The following is a 20,648-nucleotide window of genomic DNA, read 5'->3' on the forward strand; positions in this document are numbered from 1 at the left end:
TCAAAGCTGTCATTAATCATTGTGTCAATTAACAGTGGAGTACACACAATATCCTGTTAGGTTCAATTTTCTTATCAATACAGACTGAAAGATTCTACACCCTCTTTTACTTCAACTGTCCTCCCAAATAGGAAATCTAATACCCAGATGTTCAATGTATCATTTACACCTAATTTATAAAGTTTGATAAAGAGTTCCTCTTTCCATAGCATGACACATGCTTTTTCAACATAAATCATCATCTTTTCTTTATTGGATTGAGCTTTCCTGACTTCCATGGTTTATCCCCATCTGTGATGTTATTGTGATGAGTTGATGGATTTGATGAATCTTTACCTGGTTTTAATATTAATGCTATAACTGACTTCCATATCAGTGGGATTAAGTTATAACTCATATCATGTTAAACAATAATACTGCTTCAGGTGCGCTGCTTTCATATGAGCCAACATGCCGTAACAGATACCATCTTTCCCTGGTGTGGTTTACCGTGCATTTGAAGTGGCTCTCCTTAATTTAAATAGGTTGAATGGTAAATCTAGGTCTTCTCCTGATGTAGGCCCTCTTTCTGCAACTCCTGGGTTTTGTGCAAGAGTATTGTCTCTACACTGCTTAGCCTTCAAAGAAAGATTTTCTGAGCTGTGGACCTTCAGAAAATGTCTTTGGTATAGAAGTTCTGCCTTTTCTGCATTAATTGCATTTATGCTGTGCAACATTGGTATTTCAAAGTTGTTCTTTATGTCATTCATTTTTCTAATAATTCCCTATATGTCTGACAGCTGTGTTTCTCTCCAACTTTTATTACAGTATTGTCTCCAGTATGTATGTTTTGCTGATCTAATTGTTTTCAGAATTGTTGCCTCTGCCCTTTTGTAGTGGGCCAGTGTTTCTGTCTGTATAACGGCTGTAACCAGCTTTTTATTAGTTTCTTCCACATCTATTATATTCTCTCCTATTAGCTCTATCCAACTTCCTGGTTCTTGGTGTCCTCACTCCCCCATGCTGCTATATCTCTATTCCAGTCTTGATTACTATTGGATAGTGATTACAGCCACGTGTTGACCAGTTCAAAACTTGCCTGCAATTTAAGTGGATGTGAGTGCCTCTGATTCTTCTGTGCCGGCTGCCAGCTGTTTTCTTGCTGACTTCACACCCTCCATTGGCTGATCTTCTCCTTCACAGTTGCTTTAGCTCCTACTTCACATTTCCCATAATCATGCTCACCTGCACACCCACCACATCTTTGCTTGCCTTTGCAGCTTGCTGCTATATGGCCATATTTTTGCCACTTGAACTATCTGTGGCCTAACCTCTTAGCTCATCAATGCAACATATTGCATACTTTGCATGATAGTCCAGGCTCATCAAATTTGATCGTGACGGATTGTCAAATAGACTTTTTTGCAACTTAAACAGTGTGCAAAACCTTTCAAAAGAGACTTAAACATAATGCATCTCTCAATCACAATGCTGCTCAGTGTCTGTCAATTCGTGGGTTTTTTTTCAGGTCTTTTCTTTTTTGCCTCTTTGAAAGGAAAACTCCCATGTGCCGCGACAAACACCCCTAGTTCACATTCTTCTGTGTTTTTAAAAATAAATTCTCACCAAAAGGTGGAGAGATACGACACCCTCTGCTGGATGTCTATTGACTAGGCACAAAAATCCATTTCAATCCACATGCCAGGGATATTTTATTACATCCCAAACAAGGACATTATGTTGCTCTGTTTGTTGGTTTAAATTTTTGCAATCATCAAAGTTCACATTTTCACTCCTTAGACTAACACAGTTAGAGTATTGTGTGTCTCTGTTATTTCTTGTTAAGCAACAATCAGATCTAAAAACAAAACCTCAATGTTGGTTAATCCAGACTTTCAATAGCAACAACAAGCCTGTTGAAGAGGTAGTTAACGTCACTGCCAGCAACATCTAACAGTGTATCACACGTTTACACAAAATCCCTGCAGTTTTAAACTAATGAAATGAATTAACATATTTCTAGATCTTGGCGCACAACAGGAGAAAGACATAATATTAGAATTAGCATGTTTACTCAGTGATGTACGGTTAAACCCAGAGGATAACTCTACTTTTGTTCACCTTCGTTCACATCAGTCTCGCCCAACTCATAAACTTACGACCACTTTGCATATGCATTTTTTCTTTTACAATGGGGCTAAAAGTCCACATCAAGCCCCATTAATATTTACAAAAACCTGGCAGAAGCACATATGAAATATTTAGCCAACAACTACATCACATATAATCCAAACATGTAATTTGTATAAATAGAGGAACTTCTCAGAGTGTGCTGTTCTGGATCAGAGCTTGGAGTGCTGTGCTTTCAACTTCACAAACAGCTTTGTGCATAATTACCTTGATGTATCATTAGGTGTGTCTGAAAGTACTTTCTCTTCCCTCCACCCTGCACACATCTCCATTTAACACAAGCTTGCAAGTGCTCAGTCAGTCATAATGGCCATTGCTTAAAACTCTCCTGCAACAGTGCTGTGAGCTGATAAGGCCACAAGAAGATTAGGAGTTCTGAGTCTTGATGTATATGATTTACCAAGCAAAAAAATGTAACACAGCGTGCTGTGTTTTTGCACAAGTTGCCAAATAATAATGAATAGCCATCTGGTAATTGAGACAGATAATCCTTTGAAGGATCACTACAGATATGTAACAATTCCTTTGCTGGTTGCAAAAAAATACCCAAACATATTTATATTTTTATATTATACCTGAACACAATACCGTTAAATAAAAAACTGCATCAGTGCTCTGCAGCTTCACTGACTTTATGATGCTCATTTAAATCTGGTCAGTTTTTACTGTTCTCTTACACTGTGAGTCTTGCAGTTAAAGTTTGCTGTGGTGGTTTTGTTCTGCGTTGGCTGACATCCTCTTTGCTCTTGACCTTTGTCTTAAGTACTGTACCCTTTATGCTAAAACACTGTTAGGTTTACCTGCTGAGGTTACCACACTGAGAATATTGTGGGTTGTACTTGTACTGTAATGTAGGTTTTAATGGACAGAGCCTATTTTTTTATTTAGAAAGATAATTTGAACCTAGCCAGAAGATGTTATTGTGTGTTGATTACTAGAAATAATCTCATTTGAGAGAGAGTTAACTGTGAAATGGAGAATTTCAAAAGTAGCTCAACTTGTGTAATGTGAATGATGTGGTTGACAAAGGTCAGAACAGCTGATCAATGAGTCTCTCTCCTCGTGTTCTTGTTATCACCTCTGCTGTGTAACTCCACCACATTACTGACAATAACAACCTATGGAGTCCTGATAGAGATTTTAAAGGAACCAACAAATATTTGACGTGAGGACGATTAAAAAAAGTTGTTTAATCTTGTTGTTTATCCTGTTCACACTTTTATTTTCTCTATTAATCCCCATAGGTGAGATATCCATAACCTGATCATCAATCCATAACTGTTAGATATTTTTGAGATTGTGATTTTCTTTACAAAGATTTAGTTTGTGAAAGGGAAAGGCACAGGGAGAAGTGTTGTGCTTTAGCAACAGTATTCATTCTTTTGTATTCTTTAAAAAAAAAAAAAATTCATTTACCTAATGAGTAGCAGCAAGTTCACCAGACCTTTCCTCCTCATGTATTATTCTGTTCACCTTTAGATTGGTGATTTAATGGGAAAATATCCTAATCAAACAACAGAATACCCAAAAAGCCACTCTGTTGTTATTCACCTATGAATTGAAATGCTGCCAAAATACCAAATACCATCTGTTTAAACAGAGTAGCCTGGGATTAAACACACGTACCCTCTGTCCACAGGCTTATCCTTAAAAACTCAGACCAGGGATGGTTTAAAACAGTCTAGACTCTCTTGACTACATGTGGTCACACCTCAACAAAGACTTTAAAGATCAACAGACACACAGTCAGTAAAACACACAGATTTTGCTTTTTTCATATCACTTTGCTTTTTATCATAAAAAAAAAAACAAGAAAAAAAAAAACATTGACGTTGTCTACATCACAGACAAGAATCATCAATATTCTGTGTTAAACAATTTTGCCATGAACAGAATGAACCCCATGCCCATCCCTCCCCTGGAGCAAACTCCTCTATACACAGTATACTTTACATACCTATAGTTCCTGTTCAGTCTTTTTACATTTTACATCATTATCAAAGTAGTATCAATAGCTTTAAAATACATACAATGCTCTTTCCATTGTAATTATAATTGCTATCCTGATTGTACATACAGTATCATTTCCCACAGTTAGAGCCTGTTGAGCAATTTATGTGCCTCGTTTTCAACGACATGTTAAAAAATATTTTAAAGAGACCACATGAGTGTCTCTCTTTCATCGAAAACCAAAATACTTGGCAGGATTCTGATGATTCATAGTTGAGACGTCTATTCGTACGACCACCATATGTCATGAGAATAGAAACACTGTGGAGAGCCTCATGCTGTTAAAGCAGTTTTGAATACACAATACATTGAATGATATTTACCCAAATCCACAGCTTTTATTTTATGTATTCCTCCTATTCGGCTTCAGTAATATCCTGAAACCTTCTCAGACTCTCCAAGGGGCTTTACGACCAACTGTTATGTCTGCTCGGACTTGAGATTATGAGGTACAGTCAGAGAATCTCAGTAATCCCCAATTAGAAGAGTTACACTGAAGGAATAACAAAGAGATTATAAAAGATCACTTTAACAAAAGACTTCCGCCGGTACACTTGTGTACCAAAATTAGAAAAGTGGAACTAGTCCACATATTTTGTGTGGATTTGTTATACAAGAGTTTGGAAATAATGTTCTCAGTATTGAGCACAAACTGTTGGCAGTAGTGGGCTGTGCTCAATCAATATACCATTTTTTTTTTTACTTCATAAGGTTAAAAAAGTGACTGATAAGTGTCTGACAAATGTGTAAAAACCAGATTTTCTAAATTAAACTTTTGTATTAGTTTGTGTCAGAGGTTCTCAATCCTGCATGGTCACATGTCTCAAGGGTGAAGATCAGAGATCGCCATCACGTACAAAACTTTGGCACCAGAAACAAGTCCTTTGCAAAGGAAATGTTGGCCAGGTGTTGCGCACATCTCCAACTGAATACTGAAGAAATGTGTGGAAGACTTGGTTTTCCAGGAGCTGGTATGAATTTCAATCTGTGCATTGAGATAACTGACACATAACTGAATAATGACCAGACACCAGTAATCACAGCCAGGCACTTGAGTGTCCTTTCAGGTGTGAGTTGAGAGCTGGGTCAGTTCATGAGGAACCTCTGGACTCAGCAGAGTGAATATGTGTCTTTTGACTTTCACGATTGAAACACTCAAATTGGTTTTCATGTGTAACAACATGCAGGTGGTTCAGCTTTTAACATCTGCAACAGGGTTGAAAATTATTTGACTAATGAACCGGATCTTCTTGAAAAATAAAAATTCAATCTAAATGTGGGAAAAGCTACCAGTGTCAAAAATACATCAAGAAAGCCATCTTCGTTTGTACCCTGTATACACACAGCCAGAGCCCTGGACAAAGGAGTTTGGTCACAGCCATTAGTGAAACGTTTGGCATCACTATACCATATACAGTAGACATTTTTTTTAAATATTTGCTACCAACATGTCCTGATTCAGTATCACTGGCCAACATGGCCAAACTCTCCATCAGCGGCTCTGGATACAGTACCTCACCAGTCTTAAACTATAAGTTACACTACCATAAGAAAAACACAGTTTGCTTAAAAAAAGTTTGACTCCATTCAAATTTTAACAATTTATTTTTTGGCCCATGTGGCTATCAAGTGAAAAAGTGAGTTTTTATTATTATTATGATTTTTTTTTTTTTTTTTTTTAAATCAGATCGATGACTGATTTTTGTGTGTCCACTCTTTGCAAATTATCTTTACAGTAGACCTCTGAATTGTTGTCAGACTTTGTATTTTTGGCAATTTGTTTGACAGCAGCAGAATGTCAAAATGGAAGAAATGAGAAAGTAATGAGTGTGAGCTCAAATGGCACTGCCTCATAGTTTAGACCAAGTCCTATGTTTGGAGAGAGAGAGAGAGAGAGAAGTAGTAATATTCACATCTTCTGGGAACTGAATCCACATCTAGATAATCCACCTCCAAATAATAAGAGCAACACACAAGCGTGTTAATACTGTTTTAGCCCAGATTAGCAGTCAGGCACCAGCACTGGCTGCCCTGAGGAGTTGATGTTTGTTTTGAGCTTCAGAATATACTGCAAACCGCAAGTAAATTAGTGCACATATTAAATTTTTCCTGTTTCATCAGAGGACAACTTGCTTTATATAGAAGACACTGGTCACTGTATTTATTTCTTCTTGGTGTAGAAACAGGGAAAGTTGAAATACACAAAGTCTTTAAAAATATGATTGGACAATAAAAGCTATACACTGTGGAACCTTCATGTATGTTTTTTTTGTTTGTTTTGGGTTTTTTTTACTGCAAGCTATTGGTTGTACAGTGTCCACAAATAATCAGCTTCAGATGGAGGATGCCTCATCTGCAACAGGCCATCAGCTTACTGAACAAAGTGTCTGGTTAGAAACGGGCAAGAGTCAAAAAAAAGGACCACAGGGCCTGAAGAGGATACGTCCCAGAGCGTGAAACTACAGAGTGAAAGAGAAAGAGATGCTTTTTGATTTGCTTTTTTGTCCTTTGCTTTGTTTTTTGTCTTTTTGTTGTTGTTGTTTTTTGGTTTTTTTTGTTTTGTTTTTTTTGGCTGAACCTCAGCTCGATGAAGCCAAACAAAAGAGTGAGGGAGTGCTTACATTGTGGCTGAAGTGTTAGGCACTGCACAAAAAATAACAAGTTTTTTTTTTTTCATGTTTCTGATGAACACAGTAAGGCAATTTGATTATGGTTGACTGATAGCAATATAAGTTTGTGGTCTGTCCTCTGAAAAGTTCAACGTATGCACAATTTAGACTCAGGAGAGAAACAACACTTTTTTTTCCATTTTCACAAACCATTTTCAGATTACCTGTGTAAAAACAGCTACAATCAAAAAGGAGGCACTTTATAAAAGAGTATATAGATATCTAGGCTATATAGTATTAATCATTATATGTATACTGTATATCTTATATACCATTGTAATGTGTCACTTTATATTAGAACTGTGTTAACTGTTATGCAAATGAGGAAAACAAACTACAGTATGTACTATAGTTTCTGTCCTTCTACTTGTATACTATAGTATATACTGTAGTATAATATACAGTTATAATAGAAAAACACAGTTGCCAAAAAAGTATTTACACTTTGAATTTTCTCAAACATTTTGTGCTACATAGTGCTTCAAAATGAATTAATATTATATCATATTTAGCTGTAAATAATTTTATGATGACATGGAAAGGAAATGGCAGTCATGTGAAGTCTAAAAATTCAATAAAAATAAAAAAAAGACTATTTTCTAGTCTTGTCTGTATCCTATCATCTAACTAGAAAATTTGTGTGACTTTATTTGTGGGCTTCAGTTAGAGACTGTACGAAAATCAGGGGGGCAAGTTGTGAAGTTTTTTGTCAGTTTTAACTTTTTTCACCCCAAATTCATTGTTCCTGTGTGAAATTTAGTGTATCTGCTTTTATATATGATAGTGACATTACAAATATTGTTTCTATATTTAATTCTGTGCTCTTTGAAACCGCTGTCTCCAACATCTCCGACACGCCATGTGACTCAGGAATCATGGAACTGATATCGACAGTCATCTGTCAGTCTCATCTGATATATGTTATTTAGTTGAGTCCGGGGTTGGGTGCTCAAGTCCGTCAAGAAAAGGGTGAACAAGATGCTGCACGTGTTCGGTTCACTCATGTAACAACAGTTTACTCAGCAGCTCTTTGTTCCACAATGAAGAGTTGCTGGAAAAATTCACCAATTTGCTATGTTTGCCAAAAATAAATTAGAATATTAATTATTATATATACAGTGGTGTATATAAGTATATAAGTGCAGCTTCCCTGACTAACAAGTCCGTTATCAGGTCCCTTCAGCACATCTCAGTGAGGACATTTACATACAATCTAATTAGTGAGTGTCCTTATTTGAAGCCAATTTAATTTACGCTGTTTACATGTACGGCAGAAGAATGTTGTGCTACTTTGGTCAATTTATGCGATGTTGTGGACTGTGACTTTTGAATAAATGCGTTGTTATGTATCTATGCATGTTTTTTTTATGTGGCTCTATGTGACATCAACCATTGCCCTAAACGCTGTCATGTTGCATGACAGCTGCCGCTTTCATGTGACTTTTCCTGTGGCATTTTAGCTGCAATACATATAAACCATATGAAATGTCAGTTTTTTGTTTTTTAGCTGCGGTTACTTTTGAAATGTCAGGTCTGAAATGAAAGTTTTGAAATGTCAGTGTTTATGTATTATGTAATTATGGTCACTTGCATTTTGGGATAACAATTAATCAATTTTGTTTGATTTTATAATGCAACGCAATGGAGAAATAATTTTAAAACAAGGGCAGAATACCCACTGCCAGTTTGCATACCAGGTAGACAGATGACCACTTAACTTTCCCATCAAATCCTGAACACCACGTAGCGCATAAGTGAATACATGAAAAATCCTAAAATACAACTTTGATGAATTGACTGGACCTTCTTACTGCCACCATTTGAAAATCAGCCATATGACATGATAGGACATGTTTAGTTTATGCATAATCAAAGCTGGGGCTGTATAAACACATGTGAGTGCACATCTGGAGCTTTAGGGATAAAACTTAATTCTGTGTGAAAAACAGAAAACACAGAATTAGAGTGCAGCTATTGTGAAAGGATAAAAAGAAAACTCATTTTCCCACCCCTCAGCTACAGCTCTGTGCAGAAGTACTACAATGTGATGTTAACAATGTGAAAATGAAGATGTGATGATATCATATAATGCCCTATTTAATAAGGTTTACACTCATATGGATTTCACAAATATTGCATAAACTGTTTGGGATTTTCACCTGCCAATTTCCTTCTGCGTGAAAAACTGACAGGAACCCATATCCATTTCATTTGTATAACATAATTTCATTGCCAATTCCATAAACTGCACTTTAGTATACCTCAGAAATTAAGTACACTTTGAAGTCCTTCTGCAGCATAAGAAAAGTGTCAAGAAGTATAAAGGCTTTTTTGGGCAACTGTATATATTAAATCAAATATGTTTACAGTGACAGCATGTGTGAGTGTATGAAACCTCGGCCAAGGCAGTATTTCCCTCTTATTCTGAGTCAAAGTGACATCTGATGAGCATTTAACTTAGAATATAGACAAAGGATGATGTGGCACGCATGGCAATACAAAAAGAGGAACCACAGGACCCAATAATAACCACTCCAAATTCAGACGAGATTGTGTCAGCATGCCAGCTGCCATGTTGAGCCTTGAGTTACAATACATCAGTAAACTATAGCACAATGCAAATGTGTTTTAATTAACATACACAGATGGACATTTTCGCCATTTGTGTGGTTTCCTGAACACCTTGTTAATGTATGGCCTCGCTTGGATGACTGTCAGTGAGCTGTGACCGGTTGGATCAAGTTAAGTGAAGACTTTGACAGGATGTGTTGGAGCCACCATGATCAACATAATGGCCACCTGAGAACTCACATAAATTGTCATCCTTTATCTATATTAAGTTAAATGATGATCAAATGTCATTTTTATTCAATACAATGTAAGAATTTAAACCTTTTCCTTACCCTGTGTCTGTGCATTTGTATGTGCATGTGTGTGTGTGTGTGTGTGTATGTTTGGCACACATTTGGCTGACAGAAAACAGCAGACGGATGGGGATGTGTTTTCCATGGTTTCAGTGTTCAGACTCCAGTGTCCACCTCTGTTTTGGCAACAGATCGGACCGCCGACCGTCCCCTCACAGACTGAGTGTGGACCTGTCACACCAGCGTCACACTCAGACCCAAGACGAGGACGAAGATCAACAATCTGGATAATACAAAAAAAAAAAAAAAAAAAGGAATTTAAATCATACATTTTCCACACAAATGTTTTCTACTGTTTAAGTTTTTTTGAAGTGCTGCTAAGGCAGTTTAGACTAGATCGTATATTCTCCAAACCATACTGCTTTTGTTTAATCTGGAGCTCCTGCTGGCTGCTTGGGTAAACATCACATGATACATGAGATCTTTCTTAAAGGATTTTCTCATTGTAGTCTCACGCACACTGTTGCATTTGTCAATATTATGTGTCTTGTCTTATCACTTCCAGGGATTTTGAACCTTCTTCTTTTAAATGACCCCCCTAAACATCACAAAGAGCAACTCTAGTTCTGATCATGTCAGCAAAATTAAGTCAGTGGCAGCAAGCAAACGTCAGAGCATGAATAATTATCAGCCTGCAATTACAAAGATTTTATTTTGTCTAATGTGGTCTACTGAAGAGCAGAATTACCTTATGAAATAACCTCTCTGAACCTCTCCACAAAGACTGCCTGCTTCAGGGGAAGCTCACACAACAGTGCTGATAAATCAACCTGTGGTTTGAGTATCCCTGAGCCAGTCTAACCACTTGCTCCATCCACTCTCAGTGTCAAATGATTGTCTGCAGCCTCAGCACTCGGCTTGTTTACACCGCTGTGTAAAATGCTTGTCTGTATGGTTGAAATTTTCTGCACTTTGGAGGCATTTTGGTGCTCTGCTGAATTGTGTTGCTACACTGTTGTCAATGAATAACATCAACACCTCCTCTCTGTATGCTCCAGTACAGTTCACAAACACCACAAACTACAACCTCCAAAATGACCACACACAAATCAACATCTCTTTAACACAGTTTCGACAAGCACTGAACATTATAACCTTCATGAAAGAGGACATTAGTCTTATCTGAATGCGCTGAATAATAAAGTGGCAACTTACTGTAAAGGTCTACATACGCTTTGTCAACTTGTGTTTTAGTGTACACCGTCATCATTACAATTTCATTCTGTTTTAAAGAAAGATGATCATTAAGTGTATGAAGTTCTCCAGTGTTAGAGCATGTGTAGTGTTGTTCACTAATAACTACTAATATTAGTGTATCAAGTTAAGTGGATCAAGTTAAGATGATTTACTGTTTACAAACACTGGATACCCTGGAAAACATAAGGTACAACATTGAATCAGATTTTGCATAACGTTCAGACAGTAAGCTGATTGACTTTCAGTGTTGGTGTAGCCAAAGAGTCTTCAGCTATGTTAACATTAACATAACATAACAATTAACACTTACACTTTGCTAATATTGCATTTATGACAATGCTGCAATTAAAACACTGGGCACCCATACACATCTTAATCTAATTCTGATATTTTAATAAACGTTGTATTTGAAAATCTAATTACAATGTAATTTAAACTGCTGGAGTAATGTGATATTCTCAAAATTATTTCAGTGTTGATTGGGCACTTGAGAACCAAGACTGTTTATTTCCTTTTTAAACCGCAGTGCAGCCACCATCTTCCTATATGCCAGCCTCCATATATTGAGTACCATCATAAAAATATGGCTGCAGTTAATAAAAGCAGGATAAACACTACCTTATAGGAGGAGAGGCACATTCAACATTAATCAGTGTGAAAAATTACATGAAAGACCAGTTTACAGAATATTAACGCAGGGCTCTTTTCCTTGCTATGCATGTTAAATTTATAAATAAACTATTCCCAATTGAAATAATTAGGCAATTATTATGATTATACATGTACACATAGAGTCGGAATAGCATTAGATAAATCAGTCATGCAAATGTTGTAGCTGCTCTGAATAAAAAGGCTGCACAAGTTGTTTGTTCCATTAAGTTGATTAATATTTATATTTACCTGTATATTTACATTTTAGCATACTGCCTTGCATAGCTTTTATTTCTTGACATGTAAAAGCACTGGATCTCTTATGTTATCCAATGCACATCCATCAAAAGCAGCCACCGACATGAACCATCAGCTAATGTCATCAGTAAAATGTGAGGGAAACCTCAGAGGTGCCATGTGAAATCCTGCAGCCGATAGCACGCCCACACATCAACATAAACACCTGGCCCTTATTCTGTCCCCTCTACCTCCATTTATGTGAAATGGCTCATTACCAGCAGACAAATCAATTGGCTTTGCTCTCTGAACACCCACTTGTGATAATAAGAGACTCTACAGACAACCCACAGCCTGGAAACTCAGTGCTGCCCACCAGCTTGAAGCAAAGGTACACATCAGTAAGGGATGAAAGGGGAAGGAGTGACTAAGACCCAGACATGAGTTTTGTCTGTGGATTATTCACATAGCATCAAAAGCTTACATCCAGCTAGACAAATATTACCAGGAATTATATAGTTTTCCTTTCACCTGTTTTACGTTATCTCTCTCCCTTGTTTTTTTAAACATTAATGACAGTTTAAATTAACAATTATTTTCATTATCAGTTAATCTAATGATCATTTTCTTGATTAGAAGATATTGAAAATTCCATTTATAATTTACCAGAGTGCACAGTAATGTCCTCACATCCCTTGCCTATTCGACCATCAGTCCAAAAACCATAGATACTAGTATTACTATCATTTATGAAAAAGGCATCAAATCATCACATTTGAAAAGCTAAAACCAGAGAGATGTTTGGTTTTGCATGAAAAATGAATCAAACAATGAATTGATTATTAAAACTGTTGCTGATCATCCAATTTATTAATCAAATAAACATTACTGTCTTTCAGTTTGTCATCCTAACTCTTTCTTAATAGGTTTGAAAAGTCAAGTTTGTTCCACTGAATGAGGAGGAGGCAAATGGGTGTTTCCCCTTAATGTAACCTTTCAATTTTTCATATCAGAAACAATTCTTTAATAAATTTGAATTTTTTTTTTTATTACGTGATTATTGTATTAATTGCTATGATGCTAAATTTTAAGTTGCCTCAAAGATGTCATCTCGCCATCTTCCTTGTGTGCTATAGTAACCACTGAGTATTTTAGTTGTGAGGCCAGAACTGACACCAATGACCTCACGGTCTACAAAAAGAACCAATGAAGGTGCCACTACAGACACTGCATCGTTATGCAAGATGTCTCAGTCTATCATAAAAAGAACGTATGGAGCCTAATCTGTTGAATATCTGAACATCTTCTGAACACATAATTTACCTCAGTCAGATCTCAGATGATACAATCAAAATGTTCTTGGCCCCTCTGTTGTCTAACAGATATTTTAAGATGAAATGGGTTTGAACTCCCAGTGGCACTTACCTTGACCATCCTTTCTACTGTTCTGGTGTGCTCTCAGTTCTTCCGACTTATAGAAATCAATACTGGCATAAGTGTTGAGGCTGGAGCCAGCACTGCTACCCATAGCGCTTCCTCCGATGTTGTAGGTGGCAGAGGTACGCTCCACTCCAGCTTGAGGGCTCTCCTTAATGGCCAAGTCAAGGTCAATGTAGTTAAGGCCTTGTTCAGCAGATGAGGTGGAGGCTTGTGGTGGAGGTGTGGCAGACAAACTAGCTGCCTGCCCATTCTCCCACAGTGAGCAGTCCAAACCATGCCGATGGCTCGCTGCCTGGCTGCCCTCTGGGAAGAGGGAGGTAGAAGAGGGTGGGTGGCGTGGTAGAGAGGGAGGTGAGTTAAATGTCTCTGAGCGGTGGCTCCGCCGTCCTTGCGGGTCACCTCGGACTAGCCTGCTGCTCCGCTCAGGAGACTGGAACGACTTAACGGGGGAAAACCCCAAACCTGTCTCCTGCTCCATTGATGAGGGTTGACCAGAGTGGATGGCTGATCTTGCCGAAATGCTGGAATCTGAACCTTTCTTGTCTGTAAATGGAGTAGGGGCATCTGTTGGCATTGCTGCCATCTTTACTTTTGTTCTGTACCCGGCTTTGCCCTCTGCTGCCAGAGGAGAGGATGTGCCGTGTTCATGTCGGGCCTTGGGGGCAACAGCTGGTGGGCCCTGTGGGGTGCTGAATGTGGACCTAAGAGGAGTCAGGGGTGTTGAGGACTTCCCTAAATCCATGCTGACGTATTCAGCAGAGGTGGACAACGGTGCAGAAAAGCTGCGGGGGAGGTTAGCAGGATTATCATGGCAGAGGAGTGGTTGGTTCAGGGGCCGGAGGGTTCCGTGGATCACAGGTTGTCCATGTTCAGACCCTGCACATCGTCCTCCATCATACTTATTGTCTTCCTTGAACACGATACTGACATACTCACCAACATTTTGAGACAAAGATGGCGGCAGATTCTCCTTCACTCTGGGTAGGGTGTTTGCTTTAGTAATGTCTGAAGACACACTGAGGGGACGTCCCCTCCGTTGTTGCTTTGGGCTCTTACTACTTGATCCACGTTTTTGATGGTGACGTCCATCTTTGGTGCATGTTCCCGCACTCTTGTACTCTGCTCCGGTTCTTAATAAACTTAACCCTCTCCCCGCTGATATGGACTTGTCTTCCAGGCTTTCACTGCTGGCTGAGCTGGAGGAGAAGGAAGACGAAGACATGGAGAGTTGGCAGCCTCCTGCAGAGCCCACTGCAATTTTGTTTCTCTTGCTGTATCCCACTCCCCCTCCCCTCCCAGCACTATCATGCCCACTACTGTCCTTTTTTCCTTCCCCTTTGTTTAAGTCCTCCTCAAAGCGAGTATAGAGAGTATGCTGATAAGCTCGTGGCAGGGAGAAATAAGAATTGAACATTTTTGGTTGCAGCTGGTGCTGCTCGGGGTGGGAAGGCGGCGTGCTGCAGGCAGAGCGGCTGCTGACAGGTGAGATGTTCATGTAGTCACTGGCAGCCCGGCTCTCCATGCTGGCTCTGCTATCCCACATACCCAGTCCATGCAGGTCTGTGGAGCTGCTGCTATTGGGAGACATGACCATGTAGCCCTCTGAACTGGGCTGCCTGATGTGCTGAGGAGGGGACACACTGTTGTTGGGGGTCATGGCCATATACTCATCATCTGGCCCAGGTTTAGCACTGGCATCAGACATACCTATTGAGAGAGAAAGTGAAACAGGAGGAGACGTCACTCCAGGCAGCATTGACATATAGCCACTCTCCACAGCTTGTCCTGCATCCACTTCTCCCCTGCTTTTGTCAGCCCTCTTCCTATTTTCCCCAGCTACATCAAGCTGCCCACCCCCAACTGCCAGACCATGGTGCAAATCAGCTCTCTCTCTGTTAGCACTCTGTGACATGATGGCATATTCTTCATCATCTTCATCATCTTCATCTTTTCTCTGTGGGGTCAGTCGTTCATGGGCTGCCAAAGGCAGGGAAGCCCTCTTACTTAGTAGTCTGCGTTCTGCCTCAGATTCCCGACTGGATGAACGCCGCAGAATCCGTCGTCCTTTGGAGCGATGATGGGAACCGAGGAGTCCCTCTCGCTGTCCCATGACTAAATAGCTGGAGGAGCCTTCTCCATGTACGTGATGTCCAGACAGACTGGGCACAAGTAGAGCGTGCTCCCCAGGACTGGAACCATACTCATCTGAGGAGCCGTAGTCGCTCGGTGAACCTGAAACAGACACTCTCTGAGAAACACGAGGGTAGGAGCAGATTGTCATGCCTCCAACTGCTGCCCCCACTAGGCCACACTCTGAGCCATGACCAGAACTGGAGGATAAACTTGGTGCAGGAGAGGGAGCGGGGTTAGGCGTGTAACGTGCAAGGCTGAGGGTAATCTTAGCAGGTGTTGGGGCCCTGGTGGGTTTGGGCCTTAGTGTTGGCGTAGTTGAGCAGGATCCATTAAGACTTGGACTGGAGCTGGCCCATGTCCCTTTGGCACTTGCTGCCCCTTCCTCCGATCTGGCTCCAATGCTGGCTGTTCGTGCCCTCGGAAACCCTTGGCGAGATGTGGGTGAAGTGCTCGTGCTGCTGCCTCCAGGGGTCTCTGTGCGGGCTCGTCTGGAGAAGCCCACCTGGCTTGGTGGCAGATTTGGATGATGACGACGGCTCGGGACACTGATGGGGTTTGAAGCAGTGCCACCTCCACATGAAGTTCCCACAGATTGAGATTTACTACGCTGACGGAACTCCTCACTCAGGGCCTTCATGGCCTCCAGCAGGGTCTCATGCATGTTCTGAGCCACTACAGAGTCATCCACCTGCATCCAGAACTCTCCAGGGCCGGTAATGGCTGAGCGACCCACCTCAATGAAAAAAAAATTCTCTGAATGGCCACACCTGCGAACATTCATCAGCTGCAACACCACAGCAGCCACATCAGAGTTGAGTTTGACAAAGTTGACTGTTTTGTCAGTTAGGCACAGCCGGTAGATGCCCACTAAGTTCCTGGCATGTCCAAGACCTTTAGGCCAAACCTTGACCTGCCACACTTCCTTGAAGGTTGGAACAGGAGACGGAGAGCTACACTCTCCACTACTGCCATAGTCTTCAGGGGTTTTACCTAGAAAAACAATAAAGAATAAATAAATACAATTAAGGCATTGGATGACATGATACATACATTAGAAAATAAAAACTCAGCATCAATAAAAGATAAATAAATAAATAAAACATATAACCTGTTGAAATATTGATCAAAGCCAAAACGACAAACTAGCGTGGGTGACACTAATAAGTAATACTGTTTCCTTATCATTACTAAATTGCTACATACAGTGATGGCTGCTGTGTCTGCCAAGCAGCTGTGCTGCAGCAAATTCATCACCATTGCTTTTAAGCTACAGCTCTATAATTAATTAAGTCTTAGGAGGTATAGAATACATCTACTGAAAGGCACCATGCTTGATTGTGAAACAATGCAGCATTTCAGTTCAGTGCCAATCACATGAGAAATTACAGAATTATAATTTTGTCTGGCCACACAGTCACTGTTATCTTCACAGAACAACTGACAGCTGCATTGGGTTGCTTCCATTCTCAATGTAATTTATTAAAGATCATCTCCATAGGGACAACCTACTGTATATGTTTATGTTTTTCAATCTCCATTCATTCTCACATTATTGGACAGGCCTACACCAAAATTACAATAAATTAAATTACGAACAGTGTCTTACTGTGGCTGTCCCTGAAACATAATCTCAACAAAATGGGTGTCTGCTCTGTAATAAGTATCTATTTAGAGGACCACAACATATAGAGCTGGGCAAGCCCGTCAGTCCCAACTCACTGAAAGGCAAAGCATAACGGGGAGGGTGGGTGGTGGTGTTCAGCTACAGCATAAGGATAACAACGCAAACACGAGGATACCCAACAGAAACACATTTTCCAGTGAGAGCGCACTGACGATGCCATCTCCTCCCTGCCAGCAGCACCGTCTAACAGAAATGTAGGTTAGGCGAACGGCAGCCGGAGCTGTGCAGAAAAACAAAAACACAGGCTCCAGCGGAGTGCACCACGATAGGCTACTACTATATGATGCATCCCTTGGATGGTTGCTATATGCCCACTGCGCCATGCAAAAATACACCGTCGTATGAAACGGGCTGCATTTTGGTCAGAAAAGGCGATCGTCTGAATATTATTACGCGTGGATGCTATTTAATGCATCAAATCATATTTTGCAGACGGAAAAATGATCCGCAGGTTATAACTGTATTAAACCAACGCTTATTGAGATTGTGCTGCACAAACACAGCACATGCCGCCCATAGTGTTGGTCTACCCCGTTCATCGGATCCACCTGCCTCATGGTGAAAAACACACCGTCCGAATTGTATCAATAGACCAATTAATTCGCATTATGTGGCTGGACTACACTTAATACAAAAATTATCCAAGCAATTCGAGCCGGTGACATGCAATGAACAATCACGGATGGCCGCGTCAAATAGTGTATGGAGAACAAACAGCCTACGGCAGGATAGGCCTGATGCAGAAACAGGCAGTGGAAATCACATTACACTTTTCACGTCTTACAGTTGCACTGAAGATCCAGCATCGCCTGGTACCACTCGTTCTGGACCTCCTCGCTGTCTGCAGCGATGGCAAAGCTCTCGCTGCGGGTATAAAGGACTATCATGTGCTTGTTCTTGGAATCTGCCCGCTTGTTGATGTTGAAGCAAGTCTCCAGGTTCAGGACTTTTTTGGGCACAGGTGATTTACTGCGGAATTTCTTCTCGTTCTCATAATACTCAAGCCGAGCAGGACCATGCTCCGAGGCCGCCCTCAGCACGAAGAATCGCCGGTGCATTGATTTATGCTTGCGGAGATAACCGCTTTTCTGTACATCTTCATAGTTCTGCGGCTCGGCTGCTTGGTTCTCCATGGCCAAGGCAGGGCGATAAAAAATTATAAGCCAATAATCTCAGGGAGAAAATCGAAGTCCATGTGTACTCCTCATCAATCCATAGCAACTACATCCCTCGTCCTCCCCGTGTCCACGCTGAAGTGTCCAGCAAGTGTGCGAAGGCTCAGGATGGGAGAATCGGCCAAACCATGTTTTGGATCTGGTCTCATACTGTGAATCCAGCGGCTGCAGCAGGAGGATCCGCGCACCGAGCGCGCACAGCGGCCGCCGCTGCTCGTCCTGCACCCCGACCCGGTCCTGCCCGATCCAGTCCAACCACGGCGCAGTTCAGCTGCTTGAGGACGTCTCCTCCACCTGTCTGAGGTTGGCCACAGTCAATCTTTACCCACCACTGTCAAGTTAGGCGGCATAAAAACAGCACTTCCGGTAATTATTTTCAAGATAAAATGATTATTGGATCGAATTAGGCCTGCTATCGGTCTGCTGTCCATTCCTGCACCCTCTTTTTCATCACGTATCCTGGTCAGGGATGGAAATGTTAAGTATAACGCATGCACAGTATAGGCTATACTTTATCCTCAGCACCATATCTGCAGTAGACTTGTGATTCCTGGGTTTTCCCAGTCTCCTAAAGTTTGACATGAGAGGAGGGAATCAAAACTATCTGATGTAACTGCTCTAACCATGGAGAGGCAGCAGGTCGGCTCAGTAGCCCTCTGAACGACTTCCTTCATCTCTCACAGTGAGTGAAACACCATTTTTCATCACTTTTCTACCAACCAGGGCTTAGAAAGAAACAATAGAGTTAGAATAAGTATGCCACAATGACCTCTGCCTTTACAACCATGTTCTGATACAAGTCACACATTCGCTACCTACAGTATTTAGTTCGTAAATATAGTCATCTCTTTATCCTTGGAGATGACCTCTTCTAATAACAGTAGTGACAGTCTGCGTATCAACTGCACCCTCATAATGAGTTTTGTTTTGCAGGCATAGCAACCAAGAGTGCTTTAATTGTGAAAGCCAACCTGCTAAGTTTCCGGTCTCCCCCTGGCTCACTCTGGGTGGCTTCACTCTGCTTCTGCTGGACTGACACCTCCAAGCCGGTGCCAGTCAAATGCCAGCGGGGCTTCAGGACTGATGAGGAGCGCAGAGGAACACGGTGTTCAGGCGGGGAGGACTTGGTTTATGATCGTGTGGACGATCAGGAAGCTCGTGTCGTGTAATTCTGTACTTATCTGAGGGATTTTACTCCACTGGCTGTACAAAGACAGGAGAAAAACAACTGCAGAACATGCTGTTTGAGCGGTTAGGGCTTATGCAGCTATGGGCCTAATATATTTTTGGGGTAGTGCTGCTGAATGTCATGCAGCCATTTAATGCAAATTTGCATATTTTACAGCAAAAAAAAAATGTATTGCTCAGTCGTCTATACTGTAGGTACAATGAGCATATGATCATAAAATAAAAAATCCCTACGGACACGGTTAGACAGATTTTGGAATATAGTGACAGGAAAATATGTTTTGTGTTTTCTATAGCTTTTTTTTCAATTGAACTTAATTTAAATCAAATTAAATGTAAATACATTTCAGTAATCACTTGACCACCTGCTCCGGGCGTTTTGATGATAACATGCAATGTAACATTAATCCAATTAAATTTAAATTAAATTTTATGATTGCTTGTACTGCGACATGTACATGCTGTACATACAGACAGAATATTCACTGAATAATGCCACATAGTATAGCACCCATGACCTGAATTAATTAATACCCTAAGCAACAAAACAAAACTACACAATATTGGAGTTCAGAAGAAAAGTCTTTCTCATACTGTAGGTGATGCAGTCTGCGGTTAAATCCCAGGGGTGTGACTGCACCATCAAAGTGCCAAAAAAGGTTTGGCATAGCAACCTGTCAAACTGATCAAGTTGCCCTCATATCAACCCCTGTTAGTGGCAGAAATAAGAATTTGTTTTGAGCTGACATTGTCCCCAGGGCACTGATATCACTTGTAGATATTCCTGCAAGCAGTGCAGTCACGATCTGCTCATATTCCAATCTGGGTAATAACATTTTAACCATTTTGAAAAGTCATCTTTACAATGTTATGTTCTCTTAGTTTTATATTTTATCTTGTATCACTTTTATCTCTGCATCTTTTATCAAAGTTTAAAGATCGAATAACCTAAAGCAGAAAATATACCCTGTCACTGACAGAAAACTATGATTGGTCTTATTAAGTCTAAACTTGTAGGAAACTCCTGTTGTTGACACTGCTGTAAGACTGCTTCATGGAGGCTGGAAATCCACCTAAAACATCATTTGCACTGTTCTGGTGGAAACAGTAATATTACCAATTTGCATTCTTTTTTTTACAAGGTTGCATTATGTAAAGCCATCCTTACATT

General features: G+C 40.4%; 1 protein-coding gene across 1 annotated transcript; it reads right to left on the minus strand.

Moving 5' to 3' along the window:
- Positions 1-12,482: 12,482 nt before the first annotated feature.
- Positions 12,483-18,567, minus strand: LOC139608105 (insulin receptor substrate 1-B). Its single transcript, XM_071461588.1, has 2 exons — positions 17,899-18,567; positions 12,483-16,420 (listed from the first exon to the last, which is right to left on the minus strand). Exons 1-2 carry the CDS (start codon positions 18,245-18,247, stop codon positions 13,245-13,247), a joined length of 3,525 nt encoding a protein of 1,174 aa, XP_071317689.1. The 5' UTR covers positions 18,248-18,567; the 3' UTR covers positions 12,483-13,244.
- Between the last annotated feature and the right edge of the window lie 2,081 nt (positions 18,568-20,648).

Source organism: Trachinotus anak, unplaced genomic scaffold, assembly GCF_046630095.1.
Source record: "Trachinotus anak isolate AG129_WGS33_773 ecotype Australia unplaced genomic scaffold, CSIRO_AGI_Tana_v1 ptg000024l, whole genome shotgun sequence".
NCBI lineage: Eukaryota > Metazoa > Chordata > Actinopteri > Carangiformes > Carangidae > Trachinotus > Trachinotus anak.

Coding starts and splice junctions, on each gene's coding strand:
- LOC139608105 (XM_071461588.1), bottom strand. CDS start 18,247: ATGGAGAACCAAGCAGCCGAGCCGCAGAACTATGAAGATGTACAGAAA. Junction 16,421..17,898: donor GCTGGATCTTCAGTGCAACT/GTAAGACGTGAA, acceptor TTGTTTTTCTAG/GTAAAACCCCTGAAGACTAT.